This window comes from Xiphophorus hellerii, chromosome 9, assembly GCF_003331165.1.
Source record: "Xiphophorus hellerii strain 12219 chromosome 9, Xiphophorus_hellerii-4.1, whole genome shotgun sequence".
In the NCBI taxonomy this organism is placed as follows: Eukaryota; Metazoa; Chordata; class Actinopteri; order Cyprinodontiformes; family Poeciliidae; genus Xiphophorus; species Xiphophorus hellerii.
The window spans coordinates 31,915,395-31,937,730 of NC_045680.1; the positions used below are offsets into that span (position 1 = coordinate 31,915,395).

Below are 22,336 nucleotides of genomic sequence, written 5' to 3' on the forward strand. Positions count from 1 at the left end.
AATATTAAATATCAACTAAAAAAAATTTAATAAATCAACTTTTTCCTGAGCAGGGAACTAATCCATCATAACTTTGATTTCAAAAACATGACACTGTTTTCGAGGCATATAAACCTCTGCAGTGAAAGTGACAGATTTCTGTTGGCCCTCAAGTTGAAAGTGGACAAATTTAACTTTAAATTATAGCACATTAAGGCATTTAATTCTAATTCTCCTGGTATTGATTAGACTTAAAGTCTTCAGCCATCAGAAATCTTGTCTAATAATCAGTTTATTAATGATGCAGAAACACAAACAGCATCACTTTAAATGAACTGTAACTGCTGAGTTGGAATCGTTTATAGCAGATAAGCTCATGTTTTAATCTTTATTTTCCTGACCTGCTCATAAAGACATAAAATCATATCTAATCAGAACCTTCTCCCATAATTCTGGCTGTTTATGGTGGGAATAAACTGTGGAGGAACCAACGTGCTGCCGAGTTTCTGTTTACGGGGAAAACTAGAAACGTTGAGCTGGATATGAATCAAACGTCTTAACGCCGCCGGCCGGCCGGCCGGCCGCCACGCCTTCAGGACGAGGATAAATGAGAACCTGAGGAGGTTGATCCACCGAGACGCCGACCAGCCGCAGGATGAGGTGAGACAACCAGCTGCTGCTTCTTTCTGATCATTTCTAATTATTCAGGCTGAATAACAATCAGTTTATAGAGGAACAACAGAGGGCTGAACATTTACCTCCCATCCTGACCAGAACCAGAACCAGAACCGTTTCCTTTAAAAACATCAATCTGCTCTCAGTTCTGATGATGAGACGACCGCTGTTAATATCTAAGCTAATAAATATCTAAGCTAATAAATATCATAACTAATAAATATTGTAACTAATAAATATCCAAACCCAAATGTTTATTCCAGCTTTTAGTCAGAAGACTTCAAAAGGATCGAGTCTGAATAAAACATAAATGTCCAGATTGTCTCTGATTGTTTCCCACCTGGTTGTGAACAGAGACGTAGTTTTGCTTCATGCAGTTATTGATGTCAGAATAACAGCAGATTACAGCAGAAATTCACCACTGGCTCTGAACACCATCAGAAACGCCTCGCATCAACTTTACAGGTAGAGCTGCTGTCATCCGCGTCGTCATGGTAACCAGTCTGCTTCCTGCTGCAACCTGAGCCGGTGGGAGAATAAAGATCTAGAACCAGAGGAACCCCAGTGACCTCTGACCTCTGGATCAGAAGTTTCCTGTTGAAACAGAGAAACCCCAGTTCTGGAACCAGACTGGAACCAGTCCAGAACCGGAACCGGTCCAGACTGGAACCAGTAGAGTTCTGGACTGGAGAGTCCGACCCAGTTCTCCAGTCGGTTCAGTGACATGATCAGAACCAGAACCAGCTCTGTGTTTACATGGAAGTCATTGAACTCTTTGACTAGGCCGGTTTCAGTGCTGGGGTAACCATGGAAACCAGACTGAAAGCGGCTGTTGAACAGGTTTTCCAGCAACGCTGATGAAAGGCAGGTTGGAGACGGGCCTGTAATCGGTCCAGATGGTTCTGTGTATCAGAGGTTTGATATCTGCTGGGTTTGCAGAACCTGATGATTCAGATCAACGACAGGCTGGACTTCCTGAGGGAAGCTGTGGGTCCAGACAGCAGGAGGAGCCGAATGGATTAATAATGTTTGAGTTGGTTGATTTTTGACTGTTCATGTTGGATGATAGCTTCGTCTCTCTTTGTAGATTTCGGTGAACTTGGAGTTGAGGTTTACTGGTGGAGCAGATCTCCACCGAGATTTCTTCCTGCCAGACTCTTTAACTGGATTCAATGTCAGGACGAGCTGCTGAGGTCACAGAGGTCACAGGACAGGGCAGAGTGCAGCTGATAAAACGTGAAGCTGTGATTTCATTAACAGAACATTTTGTGAAAACGTCTAGATAACTAGGTGGGTCATTGTGTCCATAAAGATAACAGAATTGATCAGACAGAGACATCAGCTACAGACTTTAACCAGCCTACAGAACGCTGAACTATTTACAACCTGACTGATGATCGGGTCCAGAGTTTGATCTCTACGTGTTAAATCGGAACCCCCTGAAATCTGATGTGCCAACAGTGTAATACACACCTAAGTTACTCTTGGTCTCGTTGAACGTTACCTAAAATCACCCCGGCAACAGCGGGATAAAAAGGCTCTACTCCAGTTACTCCAGTTATGCTCATAATGTGTCATTCACAACTCCAGCACAGACACCTTACGCACTACTGTTAATTGGTGGGTGGGTGCTTTACAAATATTTCTTTCAAGTGAGTCATAGATGTCTCCTCACTTCAAACTGCCTTTTTTATTTCCCAATCGCCTCTTTCTGTAGGGCCTCCTTTGAATGTGGCTCCTGGCTGCAGACTAGACATCTGATATCCGAGTCACTTGGGATGTACGAAGGAGCACTGCTGTCAGACAGTGAGGCACGAATGCCAACATTTTTGTAGGGGCAGCTGAAAGTGTCACCTGAAAACATCCTTAGGTGAAATTTAAAGCTCCGGATTCCCAGTTTTTAAGACGGATTCACAAAAAGCCCCACAAACGTCGACATCGCTACTTCTTTGCTTCACTAATTTATGCTGAAATGCTAGGCTAATGCTACATGCTTCTGGACTGTTCTAAATTATTTAGTCGTAATTCAGCTAATCACATATTTGAATGCTGTTCCTGTGAATCATGTAAAGAGAAAACTCGCCAATGAAGTTATTCTCCAGCTTATTTTTAACAGGTTGAGTCAAACTGAAGTTTGGAAATACATCACAGCTTTCTATCTGGTAGGTTGTAAACCAGGTGTTTCCCACAATGACCTGTCATTATCAACACAAAGCATCTCATCGTGTCTCCGGCTGGAGGTTCAGGTTGCATGTGGCTGTTCTGCTGCTGTCGGCTAATTTCTGTTTTAATGTCCCATCAGTTCTGCTCAGAGTCTGGAGGACAAACTGGAGGCTCTGCAGAGCCACTTCACCTGGGGGCTCCAACCCTCCAGGTCCAAACTGACCTACCTGAGGAACCGACTGGAGGACATCGGTACAGATGAGGGAAACTTCTGGCTGGGTCACGTCTACAACCTGCTGGGCTTCATCCAGTACCAGCTGGGCTCCTCTGAAGACGCCCTGAACCTCTTCAACCGGGCCGCTGAGACCTTCCAGAGGCAGAAAAACGCTGATGAAGGTCCCTGGTTGATGGTGAACTTTGGGAATCTGGCCTGGCTGCACCATCACCTGGGAGAAGATGAGAAGAGTGAAGACTACCTGTCAAAGGTCGACGGTCTGATGAAGAAGAAGAAGGGAGATCTCTACCCAGAGGTCTTAGCTGAGAAGGCCTGGACCCTGATGACATTTGATAAAGAGAAGAAGCTGGAGGCTGCAGAGCTCTTCCAGAGAGCCATCGAGATGCAGCCGGACACCTGTGGAGTGGCAGGAGCAGCTACGCCATACTATCAACAGAGTTCCTCACAAAACGCCAGACCATCTTAGAGCCTGAAGTCTTTGAGAGACTGAGATCAGCTAAAGAACAAGATCCAGGTAACTTATATGTTGCTGCTCTTTATCTGGAGGCACGCGCTGCAAAACAAGAACAAATCCATGATGAAGCAAGAGAGTTAGCTAGAAAGGTTCTAGAAAGGCCTCCAAGCATGTACAGTGGAATCAGCCCATTGCTGCGTCTGTACAGAAACAAAATCTCTAAAGATGAAGCTGTTCAATTAGCTGAAGAGGCCCTGAAGAGACATCCAGACTCACGATACTTCTAAAGATTGACTGCTATCTGCTACATGAAGAGGATCCTTAATCCGGACCGCCAGGACCCCAAACCTTCCCGCAGCATGGTGAACCGAGCCATCAGCCTGTGGGAGGGAATGATTGCAGCTTATGATGACTCTTCTCTTAAACAACAAATAACTCTAGCAGACTTATATGCAAAGATAGCTGTCCAGATATACGATGAGCTGCTGCAGAGGGAAGATCTGGATCCAGAGGGAAAACAGATGCTTGACAGCTGCTACGCAAAACATTTATACATCTTTAGAAATGAGAGCCACAAGTCAACTGTTTATCACATGAGGGCAGCAGAGATCCCAGTAGAATCTAAGTATCGACAGAACAGCATTAGAGAGCTGAAGAAGACCATCAGTAAAAACAGAAACCCTGAACTGATTGAAGAAATAAAACGTCTTCTGACCAAACTGAGAATTCAGCCTGGAGCTCAGAATCAGTGAATATTAAAGACCTGAAGCTGAAGATCATATAAAATCTGTACGATGTTCCAGACATGAACAGAGTCACTTCAAATGGTTTTTATCTCTATAAAATCCAATAAAATGATGAATAATGTTTTATCACATTGTTTTACCTGTTTTGAAAATCTGTAGAATAAAGCCTTGATTTTGAGGAAATGACGTTTCTTTTATTTTTTTACCTGTAAAGATAAAACCGAAGGTGGTTCTGCAGTGTTCTGACTCGCTAAATATCCAGACTGTTGGGCCACACACACATGTGTGTGTGTTCAGTCTGAGGGAGGAGGACCGGCTCCGTTCAGAGAGAACAGAAGCGCAGCTTCACCAACCCGGCCCCTCAGCTGAGCCGACCCACTGGCTGAGCTACAGCAGCAGCTGGTTTCCTCCCAGCGCCGACCGGTTCCTGCTCCGATCTGACCTCAGCTCATTGTAATGGAGATCTTCCTCAAAACGACCAAAGAAAAACGTTGTGCCTGGACAGAGATGAATTAGTTTAGAATAAACAGTTTAAGTTTTGCTTCGCTGTTAGACACAAAGCAGCGAATGTAACAGAATCCACTGTTTGGGTCCAAACCGGCCACAGGGTTTAGGAAGTGAACCTTTTTATAAGGTCATTGGCTGAGAAAGAGCGATGTGTTTAGCTTCTGGACCCACAGAAATCAGGACAGAAGTTAAAATGTAAAGTTTTTATCACCAATAACGGATGAAGAGTACCGGGATTTCAGGAAACAGGAAGACATTTTAAACTACAACCTGTTTAAAAAAGGCAAATGTCCAACAGGAACATGCAGCATGTACTGCTTCTCTGTGACAAATACAAACAGGGATCATCATTCCCATCACTGGAAAGGAAAAACATCAGGAATTCACATTATCTGGACTCTGGGAGGAGAAATCAGACGGAACATTCACCGAGATTATTTCACTTCTGAACTGGATTATTTAGTTAAATTTAGTCTTTTTAAATTCCGGTCCTTCTGGTCCAGTGGCCAAGATGAACTTAATCTGCCGACCGCCATTAAAATCAAGATGAGTGAGCGGTCTGTGGAGCAGCGGACGCTCTGAGAGGTCAGCTGGGCCGGAGAAACGAGAACCGGCTTTACTGAGGACGAGGATGATGAAGATATTTCTACTTTACACATCGCCGACGTGCAAAAGGCAGAAAACGTCTGCAAACACACAGAACCAGAGCTGATAACGGAGGAAGGTGTGGAGCAGCAGAGGGCAAAACAAACCCGAAATAAAATGAAATAAAATATGAAATAAAATGTAAAATAAAATATGAAATGAAATAATATAAAATAAAATGAAATTAAATAAAATATAATAAAACAAAATAAAATTAAATATGAAATGAAATGAAATAAAATAAAATGAAATAATATAAAAAAATAAAATAAAATAAGCCAGTTCTTTCAGCCCACTGGGAATATTCCCAGTCCTCCCAGTTAGTCAATCCAGGCCTCATCTCTAACGTCAGTGAAAGGTAAATTTAAGAGTTGTGTCCATTTTTTTCTTATATTCAGTTGACATTGATCATTTTTAATTTTACTTTAAATTTATATCAAAAGCAGACTTAGATAACTTACTACTGACATAAATGTTATTGCTATATTTGAAAAGTCCAACAGTTTGTGCTGATTTCACTCAATTGCTGATAAAAACTAAATTCAGTTGATTTATATACCATCAGTTCACATTTCATTTGAAGGCACTTTACCAAAAGAAGTTATTTTAGTCCAAATTCATATTTAATTTGGTTCTAATTATCAAAACTGCGTCGAGTTCAGGTTAAATTTCATTTATTTTAAAACATTCAGTGACAGCAAACAGCCGCTGGCATTATGCTGCTGGCTTTCGGACAAGAAGGCGCTCCAGAGGGTTGTTAGGGCAGCAGAGAGAACCATAGGCTGCCCCCTCCCCACTATGGAACAGATTTACACTTCCAGGCTCCACAAGAAAGTTTTGGACATTTTAAATGACTCTTCACACCCTGGCCATGGTCTCTTCCAGCTGCTGCCATCAGGCAAGAGATACAGAGCAATAAAAACCAGGACAAATCGCCTAAAAAACAGTTTTTACCCGATGGCAATCATGGCACTAAATTCAAAGGCATAAGAACTTCTGCTCTTGACACCACTTTGTTAAAAATGTAAATTCTGTTGCGACACCTCCAGGCGCTGCAACCATCTTCTGATGTCTATTTATTTCTCATTTTGTACTATTTATTTCTTTATCTTTGTATATTATGTATATACACATAACCTGCATCTTAACTCGAGTCGAGCAAATCTCAATCTGTAATCTGTTGATGACAATGACAAATAAATCTTATCTTATCTTGTCACAATCGCTCATGCTGAGCATGCACATGGCTACAGTGGAGAGGAAAACTCCCCGTAAACAGGAGCAAACCTCCAACAGAACCAGAACCAGAACTATAAGGACCTGAGCGAACCTAACCTGGATCAGAACCGAGTTTACAGCTGATCTTCTTATTGGCATAAAGCTGCATTTTTACTCAACAGCTGTAAAAAAAAAAAAATGTAATAAAACCGATTTGATCGTCGGTTGTTTTTGGCTGCTGAACTTATCTAGAAATCAGATCTGGACTTTTGAACATCAAGATTTAGATGATCGAAGGGAAACAGAGACGTTCAAATAATAAACTGACAGGTTTCTCATGGAAAATTCAACTTTTTTAGTAAAATATAACAATATAACTCCTGATAATTAGATTTAAAGTCTCCAGTGCAGAAACACAAGCTGCTTCATTTTAAGAATTGGAGCAATTTTATGGTAGCATTTAATCCCAAGTTATATCCTTAATTTTCCTGAACTGAAAACAAACAGATCATATCTGATCAGAATGTTAAATAAAAGAACCTCCTCCCATAATTCTGGCTGTTTATGGTGGGAATAAACTGTGGAGGAACCAACGTGCTGCCGAGTTTCTGTTTACGGGGAAAACTAGAAACGTTGAGCTGGATATGAATCAAACATCTTAACGCCGCCGGCCGGCCGGCGGCCACGCCTTCAGGACGAGGATAAATGAGAACCTGAGGAGGTTGATCCACCGAGACGCCGACCAGCCGCAGGATGAGGTGAGACAACCAGCTGCTGCTTCTTTCTGATCATTTCTAATTATTCAGGCTGAATAACAATCAGTTTATAGAGGAACAACAGAGGGCTGAACATTTACCTCCCATCCTGACCAGAACCAGAACCAGAACCGTTTCCTTTAAAAACATCAATCTGCTCTCAGTTCTGATGATGAGACGACCGCTGTTAATATCTAAGCTAATAAATATCTAAGCTAATAAATATCATAACTAATAAATATTGTAACTAATAAATATCCAAACCCAAATGTTTATTCCAGCTTTTAGTCAGAAGACTTCAAAAGGATCGAGTCTGAATAAAACATAAATGTCCAGATTGTCTCTGATTGTTTCCCACCTGGTTGTGAACAGAGACGTAGTTTTGCTTCATGGCATTGATGAAGGCCAGGAGGATCCAGAAACATAAAACACTTTAATGTCTTTGCAGCTTCCTTTCTGTGTTACTCTCACCATGTGGCTGTTCTGCTGCTGTCGGCTAATTTCTGTTTTAATGTCCCATCAGTTCTGCTCAGAGTCTGGAGGACAAACTGGAGGCTCTGCAGAGCCACTTCACCTGGGGGCTCCAACCCTCCAGGTCCAAACTGACCTACCTGAGGAACCGACTGGAGGACATCGGTACAGATGAGGGAAACTTCTGGCTGGGTCACGTCTACAACCTGCTGGGCTTCATCCAGTACCAGCTGGGCTCCTCTGAAGACGCCCTGAACCTCTTCAACCGGGCCGCTGAGACCTTCCAGAGGCAGAAAAACGCTGATGAAGGTCCCTGGTTGATGGTGAACTTTGGGAATCTGGCCTGGCTGCACCATCACCTGGGAGAAGATGAGAAGAGTGAAGACTACCTGTCAAAGGTCGACGGTCTGATGAGGAAATACCCAGCTCCACCTGAGTTAGAGCGCCACCCAGAGGTCTTAGCTGAGAAGGCCTGGACCCTGATGAAGTTTGATAAAGAGAAGAAGCTGGAGGCTGCAGAGCTCTTCCAGAGAGCCATCAAGATGCAGCCGGACACCGTGGAGTGGCAGAGCAGCTACGCCATACTATCAACAGAGTTCCTCACAAAACGCCAGACCATCTTAGAGCCTGAAGTCTTTGAGAGACTGAGATCAGCTAAAGAACAAGATCCAGGTAACTTATATGTTGCTGCTCTTTATCTGGAGGCACGCGCTGCAAAACAAGAACAAATCCATGATGAAGCAAAAGAGTTAGCTGAGAGGATACTGGAGAGACCGATGAACGGCTACTGTGGATTTGGTCCATTGCTGCGTCTTTACAGAAAGCACATCTCTAAAGATGAAGCTGTTGAAATAGCCAAAGAGGCTCTGAGGAGACATCCAGACTCACGATATACCAAAAAGTCTTCTGCAAAATGCTACAGAAAGCAGATCTTTGGTAAACAAAGTAACCCAGATGGCAGCAGGATGGATGAAGCAATCTGTCTGTGGGATGAAATGATTGCTGCTCATCCTGAATCTGGCCTTAAAGACAAAATTACTCTAGCAGATTTACATGCAAAGCAACAAAAGACAAAAGACAAAGCTGACAAGATTTACAAAAAGCTGCTGGAAGAAAGAGAAGATCTGGATCCAGCAGGATTACAGATGCTTTACTGTCGCTACGCAAAGCATTTATACTTCAGCGGACACGATAGTGGCAGGTCCATCGAGTACCACATGAAGGCAGCAGAGATCCAGGAAACATCCAAGTATCGAAAGAAGAGCCTCAGGCAGCTGAAGACGACTGTGAAGAGAAGCACAAACCCTGAGCTGTACAGGAGGATCAGGGAGGTTGAGACCAGCCTGAGGAATCAGCCCAACTGAAGATCAGAGACCCTGAATTATCCACAGGTTGAGGAGTTTTTCCATCATTGGATGTTCAGCTTTGAGAATGAACAATGAATCAGGATGAATCTTACTATCTGTCTTACACTGAACATGACGAGAAGTTTCACATCAACACACCAAATTAATGATGTAAACATTAAATCAGTTTGCTCCATAAGCTCTAATGTCCTTTTTCTGCTGTAAGAACAGTAATGAGGAAGTGTGGTTTTAACTGCTTTGAATTCGCAGAACTTTGGGTGAATTTATTATCTTCAAATAGGCAGCATGTGTGGATCAGAAATGTTTGTTTTACACCTCCTGTGTCTGCAACACATTTTGAATAAAACACAATATCTAAATCATTCCTCATAAAACTCTCCAGCAGAAAGTCAGACATTTTGTATCACAGCTCTTATTTTGACATTATGCAAGCATCATATTTGAACCAACTCCACTATGGGATTATGACAAACTAGGTTTAATTTGCTGTAAAGGGATTAAAAGTTATCAAAATACTGACTTTTTTTTCCCAGAGGCTGTTAGGGTGACAAGATATCTTTTAAAGTAATTGTTGCTATTTTGCTTCACATTTAAAAATTAAATAAATTACTTATAATGATTAATGACAAAAATGTGTATGTTTAATTAAATATTCCTAGGGTATAAAATTCAAGTGTTTATTGTATCAAATGATGTTTTCCTTCATTCTGTAGTTTTGTTTAGTGGATGAACCAGACCTGCCTATGATTGGCTGGTGGTGCGACTCATTTACTGCAGACAGAGTGAAGCGCAAACCCAAACACCTGAGCGAGCGCGAAGGACTGGGTCAATCTGACAGGAAAGAAGGAATTCAGATTTGGAGAAATGTGGAATAACAATCACTTAAGAGAGGAAAGATGTTAGTTTTAAGCTGTTGTGAAAGAAAGTTCTGGCACCCGACCTTTCCCCTGCTCGCCTGCAAAGGAACCGGGCCAGAGCCCAAGACTTGGGAAAGAATCTTTGTTTGGACAGATAAGGAACAAACAACTTCACTAATAGTTCTTCTGATGGAGCAGATTTGATCCTGGGAGGTCGACTCCTAATTCTCAGAACTTCCAAATACACATCCAGAGAAAAATGGAGCCAAAATTACTGCTCAAATGAAGGACAGTAACGCCATTGGTGGAAGCCTCCCAATACACACCAGTAGAGCTGGGACTCTATAAAAAACTCATTTCAGAAGCAGAAGTCAAGAGATTTTGGATTCCTGTAACGATGTAAATGTGAAGCTTTGGTTCCGCAAATGTTCATTAAATCTCTATCTGTTTTGGCTATGAACAGAGGAAATTTGCATCATTTCTTTATTGATATATTCCATGAGTTAGGCACCTTTAAATTCATCTATAACAACACGCATCGATCTTTGTTCACAAAGTCGCTTCTCCACTGCAGAGGCTTTAACTGGTTCTGTCCCAGTCGGTAGACAGAAGGCGGTGCCAGTTTACCAACCGTCACCCAGAACCCCAAATATCTAAAAAAATCCCCCGGAGCCAAACCCTGCTGATAGGTATTTTCCTTTCGAACCTAAATAAAAGAAAGAACCACAGACAACGTATATGAATTTTACGTTGAGCTTTTGCAAAAGGAGAAGGCTCTGCCAACTTTTCCTCCGAACAATTCACAGAGCGTTCTGATCTGCTCTCACATGAGCTCCTGTTTTTATTGTCAAAGAAGAACAGGCAAGGGGGCAGTCAGGAAAAACAACAGAGGTCGTAAAGCTTCTAACCCAAACATCTAACAACCCAGTTCCAGATGTGATATCTGATCAAAGGTCTGAGCCCGGTTCAAATCTCGGTCAATACTGTCAATAAAACAAAATACGACTGTTCACAGGTAGTTACTAAATTAGGAGGTGTTCTTGCAAAAGGATTTAAGGTCTGAGAAACTCAGTGTTATCTATTTCTCGTAAAGTTGAACAGACAGTAGTGACCTCCATACACACATAAGGAAGAGAACACTTTAAACAGAAAATCACAATGATCTATAGGCTGAATGTGAACTAAAGTAAGAATAAAATGATAATACCAAAAAATCTCTAACACCTGCAGAACATCATCATTCATGATCCCTCCACAGGGCCGTAAAGCCGAGTCATCGTCCACTTTATTATTGGAGCCAAGTTTCTATTCTCTGCTAGAGCAGCTGAAGAGGAGAAACTGTAAAACATGAGTTTGTAATTTAACCACTGAGAACTAGAAAATAAGAGCCTGGAGTTAAAGTTTCCATTCAGTTGTTCTGGTTAAGTTTCTATTTCTGACAAAGCAAACAGAAAGTAAACTCCAGCCTCTCCCTGACTGGTTAAATTGGTGTTTTCTCCTGCGGAGCCTCATTCCTTCAGACTGACGTCCTGCAGTCAAACATGTTTACGTGTCTCTGAGCTCAGGTTGAGACGTTTCAGGATTACCTCTGACAGAAACGCTGGAAAGCTTCAAAATCAAGACATTTTCAAAGTGATTTGAAACAGCTGGATCATGAGGTGAGTGATGGGAAATATCTGAGATTTTTCTAAAATATGAATCTCTCACTGGGTTCACTTGACCTTTCTCACCTCTGTACTTGTTTTCTTGTGGTCCTGGATTTATCTCATTCTTAGAGAAAATTGAGTGAGTTTAGGTACAGCAGGTCAAAGGTCAGGCTAAAGCTAACAGAGATGATACTCTTCTCAAGTTGTTCAACAGTTCCAAGTTATCCTTTTTATTTTCATCACTTGATGATCCTGAACCATTTCTGTCCTTTCCAACAATGGAACAGTAGTTTGTCCTGTAACCGGTGGGTTGTGGGTTTGAAACCGCCATCTGTCTGCCTCTGTCCTAGTGTCCATGTGAAGACGCTTCACTCGCCTTGCCTGCAGGTGGAGGTCACAGTTCTTCGGTCAGGTCAGGGTAGCTGTAGCTACCATGTAGCTCACCACCATCAGTGTCTGAGTGTGAATGATGACTGTAGTGTGAAGCGTTGGAGTCCTCTGGACTTGATGAAGCGCCTAAACAGTGCAAGTCATTTACTTTACTTCTTCATGTTTCCCTGCAATCATTATTTTATTCTCTCTGAACAGATTAACTTTGTCTTCATGATTTGCCAGCAGCTCTACAGAGACTTCAGAGTCCAGGCTGAACGCGCTGCAGAGCCACTTCACCTGGGAGCTCCAACCCTCCAGGTCCAAACAGACCTACCTCCGGGACGCGCTGGGAGACATCAGCACGGAGGAGGGGAACTTCTGGCTGGGTCACGTCTACAACCTGCTGGGCTTCATCCAGTACCAGCTGGGCTCCTCTGAAGACGCCCTGAACCTCTTCAACCGGGCCGCTGAGACCTTCCAGAGGCAGAAAAACGCTGATGAAGGTCCCTGGTTGATGGTGAACTTTGGGAATCTGGCCTGGCTGCACCATCACCTGGGAGAAGATGAGAAGAGTGAAGACTACCTGTCAAAGGTCGACGGTCTGATGAGGAAATACCCAGCTCCACCTGAGTTAGAGCGCCACCCAGAGGTCTTAGCTGAGAAGGCCTGGACCCTGATGAAGTTTGATAAAGAGAAGAAGCTGGAGGCTGCAGAGCTCTTCCAGAGAGCCATCAAGATGCAGCCGGACACCGTGGAGTGGCGGAGCAGCTACGCCATACTATCAACAGAGTTCCTCACAGACAACTTACAGAAGCTGAACGCTGACCGGCTGGAGATGCTGAGATCTGCCGACGAACAGGACCCAGATGACTTATGCATTGCTGCTCTTTATCTGGAGGCCAGAGCTGCAAACGGAGAAAATCGTCCATGGTGAAGCTCGAGTTTTGGCTGGAAAGCTGAAAGAGAAACCTGTCAACAGCTACAGCGGAATCAGCCCATTGCTGCGTCTGAACAAAAGGTTTAAACTGGAAGACGACGCTGAAGAATCTCCAGATGAAGCTCTGAATCAAACCCAACAGCAAAGATCTGATGCAGAGAGTCTCACAAAGAAGATCCTTTCTAAGGACTACAGAACTGACAGCAACGAGATCAACGGAGCAATCAGACTCTGGGAGGAAGTGATTCATAATGATCCTCAACCCAAACTTGAAGATAAAATCACTTTGGCGTCCATACATGCAAAGCTAGACACAAAGAAAGCTGAGCAGATTTACAAAGAGCTGCTGGAACAAAGACAAGATCTGGATCCAGCAAGAAAACAGATGCTTTACAACGTCTACGCCAAACATTTATTCTTTATGAAAAATAACAGCTGCGAGTCAACTGAGTACCACATGAGGGCAGCAGAGATCCAAGAAGAGTCAAAACATCGACATTCCAGCATCACAGAACTGAAGAAGACCTTAACAAGAGAAACTTCCAGAAGAAACGGAGACGCTGATCTGTGCAAACGCATCAAGGAGCTTCTGGCCAGACTGGGAATTCAACCTGCAACCCAGAACCACTGAATGTGATCAGAACACATTCTTAAACTATTTCACATTAGCATCAAATATAAGCGGAATAATTTAGATAAGTAAGTTGTTTTCATATCTATGAATGGGTCTTCTTCTGTAACTTGATTTTTTGCTAAATAAAAGTTGGAGTTTCACCTTCTTGTTCTTTCATTACTTTCTTGAATTTTAAATTTAAAAAATAAATACACAGCTCCACCTAGAGGCCACTGCTGAGATGACCTGGACTGATGTTTGATGGCGCATCAGAAAAAAATATGACTATTTTTATTGAACAGGTATTATTAATTATTATTAATATAGGTATTTTTTATGTATATAATAATACCTGCTGGTCAAATTGTCTCTGTTCTAAATGCTTGTGGACTCTCACCAAATGAAGCGGTTCTGGTCACACAAAAGGCTGGAAGTTGTTTTTCCTGCAGCTGCATGAGAACCAAACAGTTTCTGGGTTTGGATCCTGATCCTGGAGGAAAACTCTCTGCCTGCAGAGTTTTCACTAAAACAGTTTCACTGCTCTGTCTTGTTCACAATATATGATATATGAATATATCACTGAATAAACCGGATTCAGTGATTTCTCCCAGCAGTGCTTGCTAATTGATTTTTTCCACAACCATATATAAACAAAATATTTATATAGAACTAAATATGTTTTCTTAAAACAAACTACAATTTATCTCCTTACACAAATCATAATTTCTAGTTTCTCATGTTATATGCTAAATTAGATGCTTTTTGTGCTAGAAAAAAATATTTGAAATTATTTTACTTTTAGCTCATGATGAGAAAAAACCCATTAACCATCAACCCATTAAACTAACAGCAGAGGGCAGCGTTCTTCCTGCTTATGAGGAGAGACCGCAGGAAACTGATGTACTGGTGTTTATCTGCAGCAGTCTGGTCATCACTGCATCACATGGTGACACACACACACACACACACACACACACACTACTGGGTAATTGAGAGACCATTGGAAGAGCCTGAATGACCAAAGCACAGATGATAACGACACACAGAAAAGACGTTTTCACTCAGTTTCATTGTCCTGATTCTCATGAACAGCAGATCCACATTTCAGACGCTCTGTTGGCGCCTTCTTGCTTTAATATGAATATTTGATGAGGAGTCACATGAACAGCTGCTGGTTCAATCAATAATTAATAGTCAAAAACAAACGGAGCTCTGACTATGAAAAGACGTCAGTCAATAAGTTAGAAAGGACATTTACTAAAGCTTTCTGTGTTGATTAAAAAATGTTCTTTCATTCAGATTAAAATTTTATCCTTAAAAGAGACAAAACAATTTTATCTGGAATCAAAAACATTTTGTCTTAGCTGTTTGAACAAAAGGTCAAAGTTCAGTGTCAGAAATGGCTTTGGTGCTGTTGAGACGTTTACTCCAGACACGCACCATACATGCACGCACACTCATCTACGGACACAAAGATTCTGCACAAAAGCCTTTTGTTTCATACGGACACTTTCTGTAGAAACGAAACTTAACTTTAGCTCATCGTCTGACCACTAGGCAGTGACGTAACACACCAGCAGACCAGGAGGCGGACTTTAGGATATAAGCTTCCGTGTTTGAGCAGATGCTGTATAGATTCGGGCCTTTACACTTGACATCCACATAAGCCTGTAAGGGTAAGCGTCTCTTTCTTTTTAGCGCTAAAAAGAATAAAATAAGTAAACTCTGATTGTTCTGTGTTGGCTGATTTCCTGTTCGTGTGCTCACACGTTTTGGGTCCGTCGAGTTTAAATCACAACAGTGCTTCATGTTATCTTTAATCATCAACAGTTTGACTGAGATCATCACACAGAGAAATCCAACCAAACCAGCTGTTTGATCCAGGAAACATTTTAAATACGTTTAAAAATGACAAACTTTAGGTGCATTTTATGAAACTCAGGATAAATACAAGGACAAAATTCTAGGTTGATGAAACAGTTGAGCTCAAACCAGCTTTTGAGTTGAACTTGAAACTTAAGTTACCTTCTTTAATTTCTTTTAATACACTGAGCATTACTTGTCTTTACTACTTTATTCTGTATTTTTAATTCAATCTAGCAGTTGGTTACATGAGTTAACTTCGTAAACCTGAGTAACCAGGAATTAAACTGCAGTTAAATCAACCAAAACAGAAAGAGTTCAGATTTTTATAGTACAGTAAGCCTGTTGAATGCAACACAAATACACATGTGCTCAAAATAATGACAAAAAGATACATGAGAAACTTCAGTAACTTGTTCTAAAACTAAACTATAACAAAGTAGCAAAACTTTGTAAAAAAAAAAAAAACAGATGAACAAACCTTCAGAATAAAACGCTACAGATTACGGCCATAACAGGAATAATCTGTTATTCTGCATGCAGTCAGAGATTCATGACTGAAATGATTATTTTTAGAGTTCAGACTGAAGCTGAGAAATGATGTCTGCTGATATTATTTACATATTAAAATACTCCGATCATCACATCATAATTTCAATGGAAAACAAATTAATTCACTGAACAAAACTTTATGAAAAATGTTTTAGTAGCGAATTAAGTGGAATGCCATCATTCTCATTTGGTAAAATAAGATTTTAAATCCAGAAATGAGACTCTGGACCATAAACTTACACAATTATAAAGAAAAAACTGTTTCAAAAAGCTTTTTTCCCCAAACAGTGAAGCTGCTTAAAGTCCATGTCTGCATGTTCCTGTTAACGACCCACAATCCTTCACTGCATCACATGACCAGGCCGTTCCTCTGCACAAACACAAATTAAACTTTAATCTTTAGTTTCAAATGACATCTTTTGACTTGATGCATTAAATTCATATTAATTTCATGTAGTTTGTCTTTTCATTTATTTGTGTTTTCTCTAAAGACTTTCATTCTACTGTGAAGGGTCCCAGACAAACATTCATTTTGTTGCCCTGAAATAAAAATATGTTAATGTTCAACACAGGAGTTTTACTCTCGTAATAGGAAACTTTCTTCATTTTGACTGCAAGCATTTAAAAGTCATCGGATCTAATTAGAAGTGGCTGAAGCTTCATTCCGGCGGCTGAAACGTGAAAGGTTTCTCCTCTGAGTGAGCGGCCATGTGGCGAGTCAGATCAGCGCTGAGAGAGAAACACACACCACAGACTTCACACGCAAAGCCTTTCTCACCTACGTGAACCTTCATGTGAGTTACTACGTTATTCTTCTGAACAAAACGTTTCCCACAGATGTGACACGAGAAAGGCCTCTCCCCGGTGTGAGTTCTCATGTGAACAGTGTACTGGTAGCTTTGAATGAAACCCTTCCCACAGATCTTACAGGAGAAACGTTTCTCACCTGTGTGAGTTCTGATGTGATTATATAAATAAAACTGGTTGAAACTTTTACCACAAATTTGGCAAAAAGCTCGATTCCCAACTTTGTGCCTCTTTCCTTTAGCTCTACCTCTGTTACTCTGTTTCAACCCTTCAGCTCTGCTTGGTCCTGAGTCTCCATCCTCGCTCTGGTTCTGGTTCAGGTTCTCAGCTACATGATAGCTCTGAGACGAGCGCTGGTCTCCGTCCTGCATGAGGGAATCAGTCTGCTGATTCAGAACAAGCTGCTCTTCAACCTGACTGATCCAGATTTCACCGTCTTCCTCCTTTAACTGCAGAAGTTCTGGTTCCTCCAGAATAAGCGTCATCTGTGGTGGGTCTGATTCCTCTCTTTCCGTGGTCATCTGCCATTGTTCTGGTTTCTCTTGGTCCAAACTGAAGTCAGTCTGTTTGTCAGAATCCTGCTGACCCGTTTGGACGTCCTTCTCCTGACCTGAGAGTTCTGGACAAACAAAATCCTCATTAATGTGATTGAAAGGATCCCTGCAGAAAGCTGAGAGCTAATATTCATGCAAGCTGTAGATAACTGCTTTTAACTAATATTAGATGCATTTTCTAGCTAACATTGTGCTTCAGCATCACATGACCAAACGATCCCACATGGAAACCTGCTGTTAAAGTGAATGAAAGCTAAAAAGAGCTTTTATTGTTAGCTTAGACTAAACTGGCTTTGTCCAAATAATTAGCAGACCTGAACACTTTAGTCTTCATACACTGGACCCTGTGGTGTGTTAACATGTAACAGTACTGGCCATTTTTAATAACCTGTCCTTAATTACTCCACATCCCACTTAATATCGATACTTTAACTTGGTAATTATTTCCAATTTAATTAGAATTAAATTCTGTCTCCTGTTATTTCAGGAATCTAAAATATTTTGCTAACCAAAAACTTCAGGACAGGTTGATGCGCGTTTTTAAATTACAAAACTCGTTTCCAATTTAATTCAAATTTTAACACTTAATATCTTCAATAACTTATTTGTTTGGGGGATTTTTGCCACTGCAGAAAACTCATCTGGAACCTGCTGTAAGGAGAAAAACATTCAGGAAGAGAAGGAGGGAGAAGCAGACAGACCATCATGTCTTTAAATGATAAATCCTGATTTATTTTCTACCAGTTCCAGGTTGCTGAGTGGATCCCAGGCTCTGAGATATTCCTCAGTAATATTACATATTTTAGGTTTTAATAGTTTTATTCTCTAAACTCGGAGCTTTAGAACCAGAATCAGTTTAATGATTTTATCAAGACGCTTTTGTTTCTGACAGAAGCTTCCATAAGGCGGGAATGTTTTCCTGACTGGTTTATTATCCGTTTTACTCATAAACTCCAGGAATAAAGACCCTGAGCTGCAAACTGTCCCTGCTCCGTTCCCCCAGCAGAACCCGACCAGTGTTCTAGATTAACTGGGAGACGCAGATGTTTCTGTGGGCGTGGCTTTTTAGGACCCCTTTACCTGAACCAGGAAATAAACAATGTGATAAGCTTAAAGAACTACAAATCTTTGCAAAAATACAATCCGATTCTGTAAGACAACCATTAAGATCTTGGGAATAACTAATTAGAAAGACTTTTATTGGTCTAACACGGTATGTTGCATTTTTTTTTTTATTAATCTGCAAAATCACCAAAACAGGTAAATTACACAGAACTTGTCCTGATTTCTGTGATTGCTTCAGAGGTTGAAACTCGTCAAAGGAAGATCGAAAGATGCCATAAACAGATCTGAAAGCAAAGATTAATCTCTGAAAGCCGACATAAATGTTGAAGAGCCGTGGGATTAAAAATAAAATGTTTAAAAAGATTGACTGCTCGAAATCCCGTGAGAGGTGTACGGAGGGCCGTGCAGGGAGAAAAACGGCGAGTGAGTGAGGGTCACTGTAACGGAAACCCTGTAAATTCTAGACACTAACAGGTACCATAGAATTGCACAAAAATCCATGAGGGACGGCGGCGTCCCAGAGCGAAATTCTGTGAAGAGGAGCCTGGTGCCAGAAGCCCATTAAAATGCTGTTTACATCGTTTTAAACTGTGTGAGCGGGAATAAAAATAGCAGCAGGAATGTTGTTCCATATAACACAGTAGGAGTGTAACAGGTAAACCTTTATGGATGAAACTCAACTAAAAACCCACCTGTTTATTTGAAACGTAATCAATTACAAATTTATTGATGGAACTTGACTTAATGTCGTGTTTTGATTATTGATTCTATGTTGCTTTGTGTTTCTGTGTTTGTAACGATGTAAAGCACTTTGAAATCCCTGCTGCTGAAATGTGCTATACAAATAAAATTTGATTGATTGATTGATTGATTGACTGGCTATGTTGTTTTCCACATCTCCCTCATATTGTATGATATTTCAATTAGATATCCACAGAAACTATAGCGAAATCTTTTTAAACACTGTTTTTGTAACATGTTATAGTTTATTTTCTAGTTCACTTACAGAAGACATGGCAGATCTATGTGGCAGTGTCATTTCTTCTTTGTTGTTGATATTTTTTCTTGTAATTTAACCATCCATCCATCCATCCATCCATCCATCCATCCATCCATCCATCCATCCATTTTCTGTTCACCTTTGTCCCTAATGGGTCGGGAGGTTCCGGTGACTCTCCAGCTACGTTCCGGGCGAGAGGTGGGGTCACCCTGGACAGGTCGCCAGTCTGTCGCAGGGCGTAATTTAACTAAACATCTTTATTCTTTTCATCAAGGTGACCCTAATACTCAACTATAAGAGACAACGCTGAAAAAACTATTGTCTTTTATACTTTTACATCAGAAATGGGTTAAAATCTTCATTCAAACTGAGATTCTGAAAGTGTCACCAGTTAATCCAGGTTTGCTTCTTAAAGCACGAATCAGAATCAATAACAGGTGAGATTATTGGACTTCCATCGGCTGACATAGTTTAGTGGATAAAACATCGCTGTCGGAGCTCAGGGACCGCTGGTACCAGTTCAGTTAACACTGTGGTCTAATTTAAGTTTTGGACCAGTTTATTTTACTGTCTAAAAATAATATTCACTTGCTGCCAACGTTTTGGAGGTAACATCGTTTAGCAGGTTTGCCAGGCAAACTTTTAACTGTAAGGATTTTGTGAAATTACTAAATTACACAGCTTTGCGTCTGCAGCCCAGTTAAGGTGCAAACAAAATAATGTGGCTTCTATTAAATGAGCAAAGAATTAGTTTGCATGATATCAGAACTGTTTACATTTATTGACATGTTTGCAGAGCATGTCAGTCAATATAAGACCAAGAAAATGTAAAATAATTGTCAGTTCTCTAAATGCTGGGTACAAATTCTTACAGTTTAGCTCAGTCTCCTCCTGAAGTCTGGTATATTTTGGTGATATTTCAATATATTCTTCAATATTCCTTCACTTACAAAGAATTATTATTGTTTTGAAGAGATCATAGAGAAAGAGACATTTTATAATCCGTTTATTTACATTTGTCACGTTTTGATCAGGAATCGACACAGCCACCTAATTTTTTACAAACATCTGCGTTGAGGACCCGTCTGACTGTCACTAGTTAATTTTAATGAGGCTCGTTTTATTTTTAAGTTTATTTCTCCTGGTCTCCAGCCTGCAAACTGGTTCCCAGTAGAGAACGCAGATAAATACTGTAGATATGGATCATAATCTGTTGGTATCTGACAGTATAATGTTGGAACAGTTTGTTATTATAATTTTGGTTTGTCCATTTAGATATTACCACCAACCACAACATTGGCTGTTAACTTTATATCATTTAGATGAGATTTTATTGCAGTATAACTTATTACTTTATATTTCTCTCTATTTGGACACATAAACACCACAAGCAACACCATCAGGTATGTGCTATGTAAATGGTATGTAAATGACTTTTTACATGAGCTCCTGCTCACCAAGTACACATCACTTGTAATCACACATTATTGCCAAGCTTGTTCATTTCAGAAAAGGTTCTTTTTAACATTTAAAATTCATAAACTGAAGCTTATGTGCTGTAGTCGAAGCCTCACTACAGAAAGTTTTCATCTTTTAGGTGGAGTTGAAAACTCCACCTAATTTAAACTTTATTAAATATGATGACACCAAACTCATTGTTTAGCGACACTTCCTGTGGGTAGTGTTGCTAAAAACAGAAAAAGTTCAGAAACAGAGAGGCTGCATTTCAGGCTCTGAGCCAGAAACACTCACTGGGCTAGAAGTGTTAATAAATCACATTACAGGAACCTGAGAATCAATTTAAATGTTTTTCTGATCAGAGCTGGTTACAAAAAGCAGAAACTTTCCACTTGGTTTACATTGCGGCTGTTCATGAGATGAAATTAATTTATTCTGGTCAACCTGAATGTGAATGGGATTGATCTGGTTTTGCTCCAATGCGAACTGAACGCTGCTCTGTAGAAACTTGTTTTGAAATATAATTTTCACATTTAACACTTAAACATATTTGCTTCAAATAGGATTTATAGTAAAGTTTTGCTAACGGTTTTGTCACACAAGTAGCATTTTTCAGCAGGCATCAACACAGCCACCTACAATTTAGAAACATCTGCGGTGCGCAAAGGTTTCAACCAGTTAATTTAGCCACCAGTTAATCTATAACACCGGTACCGCTCGGCTCCGAACCTGCTCGCTGTAAGCTGACCCGGGGTCTCCAGGTGAGGTCCAGCAGTCTCCGCTGCCGGTCGATCTCCTCCTCGTACTGGACGATGGTTTTTTCCAGCTGGGTGAAGATTTCTTCAGCAGCAGCAGTTAGTCTCTCTCTGATAAACTCTCTCAGAGGCTCAACGGAACACATTGTTGCTGAACAGAACCAGAAAACTCCTGGACACAGCGACACACGAGCTAACTGAGCTAACCGGAAGCTACCTACTCAACTGCTTCCTGTTTTAACGGCGGTAAAATGCAGCCTGCTGCTGCCACCTGCTGGACGGAAGTGAAGCTCAAACATGTGAACGTCAAAAGAAAACAGAAATAAATACAGAAATATTTTGTTAAAGATTTTCTGAAATCCAGAATCAAACTCAAAGAGCTAAACCTGGTTTAAAGTTATTTCTATAAAACCTAAACTATCTTTTGTCATATTTTTATCTCATCACATCATAAGTTATAATTTTTTAATGTTAGATACAAAATTATATACAGTACCATAGCAAAGTATTTAAAGTTATTTCACTTTTAACTCATTGTTAAAATAGAACCATCAAACTCAGACACGTCCATTTGAACTCCATGCTTCATAATGACAACAGAATAGAGAGATCCGGTTCTTCTGAGACTCATTACAAATGGTT

General features: G+C 40.7%; 2 protein-coding genes and 2 pseudogenes across 2 annotated transcripts; 3 read left to right on the forward strand and 1 right to left on the reverse strand.

Annotated features, from left to right (window-relative positions):
- The first annotated feature begins 571 nt into the window (after nt 1-571).
- LOC116725783 (interferon-induced protein with tetratricopeptide repeats 1-like) lies at nt 572-4,435 on the forward strand (annotated as a pseudogene).
- A 2,892-nt stretch (nt 4,436-7,327) lies between these two features.
- LOC116725782 (interferon-induced protein with tetratricopeptide repeats 1-like) lies at nt 7,328-9,774 on the forward strand. The gene is given in 2 exon segments (XM_032572158.1): nt 7,328-7,380; nt 7,901-9,774. Coding segments are annotated over 2 exon segments (1,365 nt in total). The 3' UTR covers nt 9,213-9,774.
- A 1,688-nt stretch (nt 9,775-11,462) lies between these two features.
- On the forward strand, nt 11,463-13,801 carry LOC116725785 (interferon-induced protein with tetratricopeptide repeats 2-like; annotated as a pseudogene).
- A 1,639-nt stretch (nt 13,802-15,440) lies between these two features.
- Nucleotides 15,441-21,928, reverse strand: LOC116725806 (gastrula zinc finger protein XlCGF8.2DB-like). The gene is made up of 2 exons (XM_032572189.1): nt 21,669-21,928; nt 15,441-17,481 (listed from the first exon to the last, which is right to left on the reverse strand). Exons 1-2 carry the CDS (start codon nt 21,838-21,840, stop codon nt 16,715-16,717), a joined length of 939 nt encoding a protein of 312 aa, XP_032428080.1. The 5' UTR covers nt 21,841-21,928; the 3' UTR covers nt 15,441-16,714.
- Between the last annotated feature and the right edge of the window lie 408 nt (nt 21,929-22,336).